This window comes from Bos mutus, chromosome 10 (genome assembly GCF_027580195.1).
Source record: "Bos mutus isolate GX-2022 chromosome 10, NWIPB_WYAK_1.1, whole genome shotgun sequence".
Classification (NCBI taxonomy): domain Eukaryota; kingdom Metazoa; phylum Chordata; class Mammalia; order Artiodactyla; family Bovidae; genus Bos; species Bos mutus.
The window spans coordinates 69,857,117-69,870,357 of record NC_091626.1 but is presented as its reverse complement, the minus strand read 5'-3'; the positions used below and the strand labels follow the sequence as shown (position 1 = coordinate 69,870,357).

At 36.7% G+C, this 13,241-nt stretch overlaps 1 protein-coding gene across 1 annotated transcript in view; it reads right to left on the bottom strand.

Moving 5' to 3' along the window:
- UBR1 (ubiquitin protein ligase E3 component n-recognin 1) overlaps positions 1-13,241 on the bottom strand; it is a 156,273-nt gene that overhangs the window by 104,883 nt on the left and 38,149 nt on the right. Inside the window, exons 5-10 of the mRNA XM_070378127.1 lie at positions 11,156-11,286; positions 9,048-9,186; positions 7,683-7,745; positions 7,323-7,446; positions 6,906-7,013; positions 6,174-6,262 (exon numbers count right to left, since the gene is read on the bottom strand). Coding sequence (XP_070234228.1) covers positions 6,174-6,262; positions 6,906-7,013; positions 7,323-7,446; positions 7,683-7,745; positions 9,048-9,186; positions 11,156-11,286 — 654 coding nt within the window. The remainder of the gene's footprint in view (positions 1-6,173; positions 6,263-6,905; positions 7,014-7,322; positions 7,447-7,682; positions 7,746-9,047; positions 9,187-11,155; positions 11,287-13,241) is intronic.

Genomic DNA, 13,241 nt, shown 5'->3' with positions numbered 1-13,241 from the left:
GACCCAGGAAGCACATGCTGCCATGAGCTGGGGCAAACCCAGTGTGGTCCATACACTGCGAGCACTCCCCACACACGCCAGCAATATTTGTTGGCAGTGTCCCTCGCTCCCCACAACACAACTGAACAAGTAAGCCTAAATAAGTGACCACCTTTGCTCCCTTGTGTCAGGGCAGAAATTAGACACTGAAGAGACTTGCAAACAGAGGAAGCCAAAATAAAGAAGAGGGAACAGCTCTGGAAGTGTCAGGTGCAACAGATTAAAACCCTGTAGTTAACATTGACTAAGCACTGGAGGGGCCTATAGACCGTGGGAACAAGTACAAGCTGGAACAAAGAACTATCTGAAACTGAACTGACCCCACACTGCCCACAACAGCTTGAGAGAAATTCCTAGATATATTTTTACTATTATCACTTTTTCATTTTTTTAAACTTTAACCTCTTTATTACTCCTTTAATTTTCATTTTTATAACCTACTATTATGTTGCAGGAAAAAAGACCCTATTTTTAAAGCAAGTTTCATATATATATATTTTATAATTTTTTGTGATTGATTTTGTTTTGTATTTTCAATATTGTTTTTTTGAAAATCTAACCTCTACTCTAGACTTTTAATCTCTGCGTTTTTGGTATTTGTTATCAATTTTGTACCTTTAAGAGTCTAATCTTCAGGATCCATTTTCACTCAGGGGTGTGATTACTGGCTTGATTTCTCTCTCCCCTTTTGACTCTCCCTTTCCTCCCCCAGGTCATCTCTAAATCCTCCCTCCCCCTTCTTTTCTCGACTTAACTCTGTGAATCTCTTGGGGTATTCTGGGCTGTGGAGAACACTTAGGGAACTGATTACTGGCTAGACTGGTCTCTCCCCTTTGACTGCCCCTCTTCTCCTGGTCACTTCTATCTCCTTCCTCCCTCTTCTCTTCTCTGTGTAACTCTGTGAATCTCTCTGGGTGTTCCAGATTATGGAGAGCACTTAGGGAACTGATTACTGGCTAGACTGCTCTTTCCACTTTTGACTCTCCTTCTTCTCCTCCTCAGAGAAGGCAATGGCATCCCACTCCAGTACTCTTGCCTGGAAAATCCCATGGATGGAGGAGCCTGGTGGGCTGCAGTCCATGGGGTCACTCAGAGTCGGACACGACTGAGCGACTTCACTTTCACTTTTCACTTGCATGCATTGGAGAAGGAAATGGCAACCCACTCCAGTGTTCTTGCCTGGAGAATCCCAGGGACGGGGGAGCCTGGTGGGCTGCCGTCTATGGGGTCGCGCAGAGTCAGACACGACTGAAGCGACTTAGCAGCAGCTTCTCCTCCTGGTCACCTCTATCTCCCTCCTCTCTCTTCTCTTCTCTATGTAACTCTGTGAATCTCTCTGGGTGACCCCTGCTGTGGAGAATTGCTTCACCATTAACCTAGATGTTTTCTCATCTGTGCTGTATGGATGGAGAAATCTTGAGGCTACTATAAGAGAAGGACAGAAAACCAGAGGCAGGTGGCTTAGCTCTAAAACTTGAGAACATCAGAGAATTCCTGATTCCAGGGAACATTAATAGACAAGAGCTCACTCAAAGCCTCCATACCTACACGGAAACCAAGGTCCACCCAAGGGACAAGTTCCAGAGCAAGACATACCATGCTAATTCTCCAGCAAAGCAGGAACACAACCCTCAACATTAAAAGACAAGCTGTCCAAAGCCATGCCAAACTCACAGACACCCCAAAACTCACTACTGGACACTTCATTGCGCTCTAGAGAGAAGAGATCCAGGTCCACCCACCAGAACACAGATGCAAGCTCCCCTAACCAGGAAACCCTGACAAGCCACTAGTCCAAACCCACCCACAGGAAGCATGCTCCACAATAAAGAGGAAAGACAAACTTCCAGCCTACAGAAAAGCACCCCAAACACAGCAATCAAAACAAAATGAAAAGGCAGAGAAATATTCAGCAGGTAAGGGAACATGATAAATGCTCACCAAACCAAACAAAAGAGGAGGAGATATGGAGTCTACCTGAAAAAGATTCAGAATAATGATAATACAGCTGATCCAAAATCTTGAAAACAAAAATGAGTTATAGATAAATAGACTAGAGACAAGGATTGAGAAGATGCAAGAAATGTTTAACAAGGACCTAGAAGAAATAAAGAAGAGTCAATCAATAATGAATAATGCAAAAATAAAAATGAATAATGCAATAAATGAGATCAAAAACACTCTGGAGGAAACCAACAGTAGAATGAGGCAGAAGATAGGATAAGTGAGGTGGAAGACAGAATGGTGGAGATAGATGAAGCAGAGAGGAAAAAAGAATAGAAAGAAATGGGGACAACCTCAGAGACCTCTGGGACAATGTTAAATACCCGAACATTCAAATCATAGGTGTCCCAGAAGAACAAGACAAAAAGACAGGGCATGAGAAAATACCTGAGGAGATAATAGTTGAAAACTTCCCTGAAATGGGGAAGGAAATAGACACCCAAGTCCAAGAAACCCAGAGAGTCCCAAACAGAATAAACCCAAGGAAAAACACCCCAAGACACATATTAATCAAACTAATGAAGAGCAAATATCAAAAGCAGCAAGGGAAAAGCAACAAATAACATACAAAGGGATCCCCATAAGGATAACAGCTGATCCTTCAATAGAAACTCTTCAGGCCAGGAGGGAAAGGCAGGACATACTTACGGTGCTGAAAGAGAAAAACCTACAACCAAGATTACTATACCCAGCAAGGATCTCATTCAAATATGAAGGAGAAATCAAAAGCTTTACAGACAAGCAAAAGCTGGGAGCATTCAGCACTACCAAACCAGCTCATCAACAAATGCTATAGGATCTTCTCTAGAAAGGAAACACAGAAAAGGTTTATAAACTCAAACCCAAAACAACAAAGTAAATGGCAATGGGATCATACCTATCAATAATTACCTTAAATGTAAATAGGTTGAATGCCCCAACCACAGACAGACTGGCTGGATGGATACAAAAATAAGACCCCTATATACGCTGTCTACAAGAGATCCACCTCAAGCCAAGGGACACATACAGACTGAAAGTGAAGAGCTGGCAAAAGATATTTCATGTGAATGTAGACCAAAAGAAAGCAGGAGTAGCAATACTAATATCAGATAAAATAGACTTTGAAATAAAGATCACAAAAGAGACAAAAAAAGAAAACTATACGCCAATCTCATGATAAACACAGATGCAAAAATTCTCAACAAAATTCTAGCGAACAGAATCCAACAATCTATTAAAAAGATCATACATCATGACCAAGTGGGCTTTATGCCAAGGATGCAAGGATTCTTCAATATTGCAAATCAGCAATGTTATATAACACATTAATAAATTGAAAGATAAAAACCATATGATTATCTCAACAGATGCAGAGAAAGCATTTGACAAAATTCAACACCCATTATGATAAAAACTCTCCAGAAAGCAGGCATAGAAGGAATATACCTCAACATAATAAAAGCCATATATGATAAACCCACAGCAAACATTATCCTTAATGGTGAAAAACTGCAAGCATTTCCCATAAAATCAGGAACAAGACAAGGGTGCCCGCTCTCACCACTACTATTCAATATAGTTTTGGAAGTTTTAGCCACAGCAATCAGAGAAGACAAAGAAATAAAAGGAATCCAAATTGGAAAAGAAGTAAAACTCTCATTGCTTGTAGATGGCATGATTCTCTACATAGAAAACTCTGAAGACACCACCAGAAAATTACTAGAGCTAATCAATGAATATAGTTGCAGCATATAAAATTAATACACAGAAATCCCTTTCATTCCTATACACTAACAATGAGAAAAGAGAAAGAGAAATTAAGGAAACAATCCCATTTACCATAGCAAAAAAAAAGAATAAAATACTTAGGAATAAATCTACCTAAAGAAACAAAATACCTATATATAGAAAACTATAAAACACTGATGAAAGAAATCAAAGAAGACACAAATACATGGAGAAATATACCATGTTCATGGATCAGAAGAATCAATATAGTGAAAATGAGTATACTACCCAAAGCAAACTACAGATTCAATGCAATATCGATCAAGCTACCAACGATATTTTTCAGAGAACTAAAACAAATAATTTCACAATTTGTATGGAAATACAAAAAGCCTTGAATACCAAAGCAATCTTGAGAAAGAAGAATAGAAGTGGAGGAATCAACCTGCCTGACTTCAGACTATACTACAAAGCTATAGTCATCAAGAAGACAGTATGGTATTGGCACAAAGACAGAAATAAAGATCAATGGAACAAAATAGAAAGCCCAGAGATAAATCCATGCACCTGTGGACACCTTATCTTTTACAAAGGAGGCAAAAATATACAATGGAGAAAAGACAATCTCTTTAACAAGCGGTGCTGGAAAAACTGCTCAACCACCTGTAAAAGAATGAAACTAGAACACTTTATAACACCATACACAAAAATAAACTCAAAATGAATTAAAGATCTAAATGTAAGATCAGAAACTATAAAACTCCTAAAGGAAAACATAGGCAAAACACTATCTGACATAAATCACGGCAAAATCCTCTATGACCCACCTCCCAGAGTAATGGAAATAAAAGCAAAAATAAACAAATGGGACCTAATTAAAATTAAAAGCTTTTTTGCACAACAAAGGAAACTATAAGCAAGGTGAAAAGACAGCCTTCAGAATAGGAGAAAATAATAGAAATGAAGCAATTGACGAAGAATCTCAATAATATACAAGCAACTCCTGCAGCTCAATTCCAGAAAAATAAATGACCCAATCAAAAAATGGGCCAAAGAACTAAACAGACATTTCTCTAAAGAAGACATACAGATGGCTAACAAACACATGAAAAGATGCTCAACATCACTCATGATCAGAGAAATGCAAATCAAAACCACAATGAGGTACCATCTCTTGCTGGTCAGAACAGCTGTGATCCAAAAGTCTACAAGCAATAAATGCTGGAGAGGGTGTGGAGAAAAGGGAACACTCTTACACTGTTGGTGGGAATGCAAACTAGTACAGCCACTATGGAGGACAGTGTGGAGGTTCCTTAAAAAACTGGAAATAGAACTGCCATATGACCCAGCAATCCCACTGCTGGGCATACACACTGAGGAAACCAGAATGGAAAGAGACATGTGTACCCCAATTTTCATCGCAGCACTGTTAACAATAGCCAGGACATGGAAGCAACCTAGATGTCCATTGGCAGATGAATGGATAAGAAAGCTGTGGTACATATACACAATGGAATATTACTCAGTTATTAAAAAGAACACATTTGAATTAGTTCTAATGAGATGGATGAAACTGGAGTCTATTATACAGAGTGAAGTCAGAAAGAAAAAGACCAATGCAGTATATTAACACATATATATGGAATTTAGAAAGACAGTAATGACGACCCTATACACAAGACAACAAAAGAGATAGAGATGTAAAGCACAGACTTTCGGACTCTGTGGGAGAAGGCGAGCATGGGATGATTTGAGAGAAAAGTATTGAAACATGTATATTACCATACATGAAATAGATGACCAGTCTAAGTTCGATGCATGAAACAGGGCACTCAAAGCCGGTGCACTGGGACAACCCAGAGGGATGGGATGAGGAGGGTGGGAGGGGGCTTCGGGATGGGGGACACATGTACACCTGTGACCAATTCATGTCAATGTATGGCAAAAACCACTACAATATTGTAAAGCAAATCCTCCAATTAAAATAAATTTTTTAAAAAAGATATGTTTGTATATTCTAGCCTCAGATAGTTAAGTATAACTCTTACCCATCAAATTTCTGCCTCCTTTTAGCATGTATATATATCTGTTCCTTTTCCGTGCTCTTCTTTCAACTAGTCACTGCTCTTGTTACAATTTTAACTAACAGACAAGTGATTAGAAAAGATAAATGTACTCATAATTGTGACAACTTCCTACTGCTTTGTCTATGCAAATAACAGGTCATTTTTCAACTATCTCCTCTTAGACTACTGTTTTCATACTACCAAATGTGAAGTTAAATGATGAACTTTTTGAAAAACAAATAAGCTGTAAAATTAAATTCCCGCTCTGTAATTATCCCCTTTGTTTCCATTATTTCACTTACAAAATGGTTTTCTATTTTCATTTGTTGACATCTATTTATAAAGAGCAATTACCTTCACAAATTCCATAGCAAAGAATTTTTTGTATTCCATCTCCATAAAAAAACTGCTGAAGATCAACTCGTGAAGGATCTTACGGGCACCTATAAATCATTTTGGGGAGAAGTGGGAGGAGCATTGCCAAAGCAAAGAAAACATTTTAGCTATTAGTAGTGGCAGAACACTATAAAAATATTTCACATGCTAATAGACTTCAAGGACTCAAATATTAGTGGCACTTATCACGTTAATATTTAAGAGCTAGAATTTAAGATACATACATGTAATGCCTTTTCCCTTATTTTCTGTACCCGTCTCACTGCTGTACCTTTTACTTCATCCTACTTCGTCCAACCTTTCTCCATTTCTTTTCATTCTGTCTCACTAAAAACTATCCTATGTACCTTCCCTTCTCCATCCCCTTTAGGCTTTCTCTAACTTTTTACTTTTGGGTCTTCGTTTAGATTTTAAAAATGAAAATTAACATGGCTTTTATAATGGCATTACTACATGAATACATACATACTCTTTTTTACTGGTTCTGACTAAATGAAAAGGCACTACAATTAAAAGGCAATCTCCCTGGGTTTTAACACAGAGGAATACATATTGACTGCTTAATCTCACCCTGAAAATATAATATCTTATCAAGTTAATTGATTTAATAAACAAAAGAGATCACAACTCCACTACAGCTGTAATATTCCTTTGCTTCAAAGCAAGAAGTGTAAGTAAAGATCTACCTACCTTTATAAAGCTTTGCATCCCAAAGCATTAACCTGCTTATGAGACAGGGATTCTCTGAGCCAGGTTCTTCTCTAAGGCAAGCTTGGCAAAAGATCTGTCTGAAGTCACCTACAAACAAAAGAAGTTACATAGTTTTTATTCTTAAAGTATTTCTCCCAAAAATACATTTCCTATAAGAACATATGAAGAAACTAACAGTAAATGCTCTCATACTTGATGTCAAGAATAATTCTGTCAACATCAAAGAATCAAGAGCCAACAAAACATTATTCATAGCATTTGAAATGCAATACTGAAAATAATCAAAATGCATAAAAAACAAACATTTTACTTTATACTCAACAACATTTTAAAATCTGTGGCTATTTAAAAAGACAATATTTTATGAAAAATAAGAAAAACAGGCTATATGCTTACTTGAGTAGCTCATAATTTTATTCATCCAGGACCCCAGACGCAAAGCAAATTTCTGATGCGCCATAACCTCAGAGTGTAATACTTCTACATGAAGTGGATGTTGAGAGACATTTTCTGAATGACTCTACAAATGAAAGGAATATTAGAAACAAACTAGTTTTTAAATTTTTGTTTTAAAAGTTATCTAGTCCTCAAAAAAAACAAATCATATAACTGTTACATTTTCAAAACTCTGGGTTTAAATGCTCCAAACTTATGTTTACTTAGGATGTCAAACCATTTCAACAATATAACTGTTTTACTTGGGCTCTTGTACATTCCTCTTAACATTTTCGTTTTGACCCTAATTCAGAAAATTACCTTTATATCTTCCTTTGCTTCCTGGCAAGCAGCAAAAGCACCTGCTTTAACAGCCCGACGGCCCTAATTTTAGACAAACATGAGAATTAAGTAGTAGATTGACAATCCCAATCAACAAGTAATATAAAACCCAAAGACCCAACAAGCTCTTAATTATTAATCATTTTTGACCACCTAAAAATCCTAAGATTGATAACACCTATAAGATAAACAGACTCTTGAGAGTCCCTTGGACTGCAAGGAGATCCAACCAGTCCATTCTGAAGGAGATCAGCCCTGGGATTTCTTTGGAAGGAATGATGCTAAAGCTGAAACTCCAGTACTCTGGCCACCTCATGCGAGGAGTTGACTCATTGGAAAAGACTCTGATGCTGGGAGGGATTGAGGGCAAGAGGAGAAGGGGACGGCAGAGGATGAGATGGCTGGATGGCATCACTGACGTGATGGACGTGAGTCTGAGTGAACTCCGGGCGTTGGTGATGGATAGGGAGGCCTGGAGTGCTGCGATTCATGGGGTCGCAAAGATTTGGACACGACTGAGCGACTGATCTGATCTGATCTGATGCAGCTTCAGAACTTTCAATGCCACTAGTAGGGAATTTCTATACTTTAGGGACTCAGATTTCTTGTTTCACAAAAATGTCATTATTTACTTATTGTACTCTATTAGATAACAATAAATTAGCTTTAATAAACTACTATTATTAATATAGGCCTTAGATACTTTTCATGAGTGAAACTGAAATTCTTCAACATGTGTTACATAATACACATGTAGTCCACTAGTGGGTTAGAGGTGTGGCCTAACGGATACTGACTTCTCAAGTCCTAGAATCATAATACCAGTAACTAGTGTCATGATGCTTCTTCCACTGTGTTACACTCCTCTTGAGGGTAGGGATTAGGTTAATATTTCTTCTGCTTATCTGAAGAACACATTTTGCTTTGGATGGGTGTTAAATAAAAGCTGAGCCATGTTATCAACATTATTCTATAAATAGTTTTAATAAATACTGTTAAGCTAACCAACTTTTCAGGATTCATGTATTTAGTCATTTATTCAATAATTTACAGAAACAGAACTAAGGTTGAGCTGACATTCTTAACTGCTCTTTGCCAAATATATTCAGTAACTTTCTATTTAGACTAAAAAAGGAAAATAATAGAAATCTAAAACTGTAATATACACACACAGAAAAACCAAGTTTCAACCAATTTACTTAGGCTATAAGGAATAAATGAAGAGCATGGTTGTACCTAACACACTACTAAAGCACTTGGCAAGGGCTACAGAGCTACTTGGCAACACCCAATTTCCAGGAAGCTGAAGAAGACAGTATAATAATTCAAATGAAACTCATGAACCTCTTTGTCTATGGCGGTGGTGTGCATCTGGGCCTCTGCAAGCTCACAGTCAAGAGCTCTTTGTAGACTGTATATGACATGGTCATATGAATGGTGTTCGTCATTGAAAAGGACACAGTAGTATCTATCATTTTTCTCCCTGTTTAAAACAAAAAGATACATATTCAGACACTGCAACAAATAAGCAAAGGAAAACATGAAAACCAGACTAAAATAAAAAATGCCCTGTGATGAGTAGCACCATGTAGTTTCCTGTGTATGAGAAAAGTGAAAGTGAAGTCATGTCCAACTCTTTGCAACCCCATGGATTGCAGCCTAAGAGGCTCCTCTGTCCATGGAATTTTCCAGGCAAGAATACTGGAGTGGGTTGCCATTTCCTTCTCCAAAGTACCACTCTAATACTAGTATAGGAGATGATTTTAAGTGGTACAGTGCCATAAAATTTTAAAACTCTGATAAAAGTATCAATTTTTTCATGTTTATCCCCAATTTTTCTTACTTCCAGAAGTAAAATGTTATTCTCATTAAGTGGCAGTATACCTTTAATACCATTCATAACTCTTGCTAATCTCCCACTCTGACAAAGGGAGACAAGCCTCAGGCTCAGAACTTTCAAGCAGGGAATGATAAATAGTCAAGATTTCACTAACATTTAGTTTTCATTTATTTTTGTTTCTACCTTCTATTTATTTTAAGAAGTACTGGTTTTATAGTACATTTAAGTTTTTTTTTTAAGGTGTATAGATTTTAAGTGCCAGCACTACCATTTGACTGCAAAACCTCAGACAAATCACTTAAGCATTTAATCTTGCTGAGATGATGGTATCTTTTACATCTCTAAGAAGAGATGTATAATATCTCCATTTGAGTGTGAGGACCTTATAAAATATGTGAAAATGGTTGTGGGCTACAGCTACACAAATGTCAGAAATCACTACCAGTTTTAAACAGATTATAATAATCTTCCACTAAATAGTCAATTGATCCTCATAACTATAAGAGGCAGCTTTTCTTGAGCCTCTTGTACCTTAGGAAATAACAGATTCAAAAAGACTTCTCTTTCGTCCCAAAGCCAAGAAACAATGAGAATTAGAAATCAGATCTGTGAATCTGAAGTACAGTGCTGTCTACATACATGACCACATTCAAGCAACCCACCCTTTTTAGACAGGCAGACTGCCAGAATTATGCTTACCAACACAAAATTTCTTAAAGCATTTAACTGATGCTATCAATGTATTTGAAATTAAAACTTTTTTGGACATAATTTCTGATGACCTTTATTTTTCCAAGCAGTTTATGGTCCCGTAAAAGTCAAAATGATACATTTGATGTCTTTAAAAATTGAAATTCTTAAGTCTTTCTCCTAAAAGAATACAAATAAACCCAGTAAACTCAAAAAACTGTATTTAGATTTGTGAAACCCCTAATATTACACAGGTAGAAAAATTCCCACAAGGCCCAAACTGTATTTCATATCAGGTCTTGAATTCTCTTTTGCCTTTTGTAAATTAAGAGCCAATATTGCTGTCACTAAAAGACTTATAGTTGTTAGAAATTGCTGGGTTTTAGCTAAAAACAAAAACAAAAAACCTCTTAAATTCCTACACGTGAAATAATCCTAGATCCCAACGCATAGGACAAAGGGATATATCTCCTTATTCTGACCATCAAAATTTTTGATCAAGAAAAGTGCTAAAGATCTGGACTACAAGGGAAACACTGTTCTGAAGTCCCCACCTTAGTTCACGAACCTCTCAGGGAACCTGGAAGTTGGTCCAGGCCAGGATCAAACTGGGAAATTTACTTCCTTGCTGGGATGAATGGCTGCTAAGAACTTGTAAATCATTGAGAACAACACCCCCAAAATGTTTTTTCTTAAAAATCAGAAGCTCCTGATTAAGCCCTTCTTTTGCCTTAACTTCTGTATAATGTCTTAGCAGAGCATCTCGTATAAATGGACATTTTGGAAAAATTCTCTATATAAAATTTTCACAATGATAGTTAAGTTAAAGCACTAGATAAAAACAAAAGACATTTTTCAAATACTCATTTTGCAATATAAATAACCATCATGAAAACTTCCCCCTTTATAAAAAATCCCTTACCTTTTCTGGAGTTCAGGAGGCAGTTCTTTTTCTTCTTCCCATATAGTCATTTCTACAATGTATTTTATCACCGAAGGGAATATTTTCCTGGCTTGGGCAATTACCTCTTCATTCAATGGACAGCGTAAGTTCTGCAAGAAAGTATAGAAAAACATACTCTCAATGTTGTATACAAGTAAGTGGATGAGAATGATAATGTTATTAATTTATAAGAACAATATTAATAAGTTCATTTACACCATCCTCCAGAATGAATTTAACTTCAGCCCAAGAGGTTGCTGTTCACACTGTTTAGCTGAATTCCTTGTGGCCAAGTTGGTGCTACTGATGACAGAAAGGAAAGGAGGCAAAATCATGGAAGCCTCCCTTATGACACTCTTCCTTATGAATGTTCTTCTCTGCCTGAGTAAACTAATCATATCAGAGAACAACGAGTTATAGGGTTTTGTTTTTCCCTACAGTTTACAAAAACATTTCTCATTTAATTTATTTCAACCAATCCTTACAGCCACTCTGTTAAGGCAGAAAATTTATGGCATTTAAGAGATAAAGATTCCATCTAAGGACTTCTGGGGTAGTCCAATGGTTAAGGATCTGCCTGCCAACACAGGGGACATGGGTTTGATCCTTAGTATAGGAAGATTCCACATGTCTTGGGGCAACTAAACCCATGTGCCACAACTATGGAACCCCATGTGCTCTAGAACCCACACACAGCAACAAGAGAAGCCACCACAATGAGAATCCCGTGCACTGCAACTAGAGAGTTGTCCCTGCTTGCCACAACTAGAGAACACCTGCTTGCAGCGACAAAGACCCAGCACAGCCAAATATAAATAAATAAATATTAAAAAAAATTTTTTTTTAAAAAGATCCCATTCAAGGTCAAAGAGCCTCTAAATGGATATAAAAAGCAATACTAACATCCGAGTCTTTTGACTTTCATGGGAAAAAAAATGTTCATTTCATTAAAGGATACCACTTCCTTAATAGGTTTGTTCAAACCAATTAGCTAAAAAAAAAAAAGCATTTAACTGCTCTGCATCATAAACCATTAGTGAAATGCAAGTCAAAACCAGTGAGATGCCTCTTCATACCTGCTAAGGTGACTATTATCAAAAAGGCAGGTAACAAGTGTTGGACAGAATGCGGAGAAACCTGAACCCTATACACTGCTGATGGAAATGTATGATGGTACAATTTGGAAAAGTCTGAGAGATGCTCAAAATGTTAAGTATAGTGACCTTATAATCCACCAGTTCCACCCTGAGATATCTACCCAAGAAAAATGAAAACATATATCTACACAAAAAATTTGCACACAAATGCTCATAGCAGCATTACTCATAATAGCCAAAAAGTGGAAACAACCTAGATTTCCACAGACTGATGAATGGATAAATAAAATGATGCATAATCCATACAATGGAATATTATTTGGCCACAAAAATAAACTATATGCTAAAAAAGTACTAAAGTATACTCTTGAAATGGGTGAGTTTTTTAATATAGTATGCAAATCATAACTCAATAAGTTGTTTAAACAAAGCAGTAAGCAGGAAAACAAATATAGTAGCTCTTTAATAAGACACACACACACACACACATAAAAATCCAATAGAAATTCAGTAGAAGGCTTTAATATTCAATTTTTAACCTACCTGCTATACACCATACTAATGAACTGCATTTTATTCTGTGGTGACCAAAACATTAATCTACACATTTACTCTTCTGCACCTATTCTTCCTACTCCCCAACGCTTTATTATTTTCTTTTCTACCATCTCTTCAATATGTCACCTTTTCTCTGGAGATTTTACTCAGAAGCTTTTGCTAGAAAGAGAGAAAAAGAGTGCCAAAGGTACTAAGAGCAACATTAATCCACTATGTTCTTATTTCTTATCTTCTTTAGCTTTAGAAATATTTCCTTTCAATTCTTAATTGAAGTAGTCTGAAATGAAAAGTTACAAGAATCTACTTATTACTTCTATACTATATCAGAAGCTAAATTCTTCATAAGAGTTCTGGTAAGTAGAGAAGAAACTTTTAAATAAATCATGTATAGCTTTTATATATATATATAT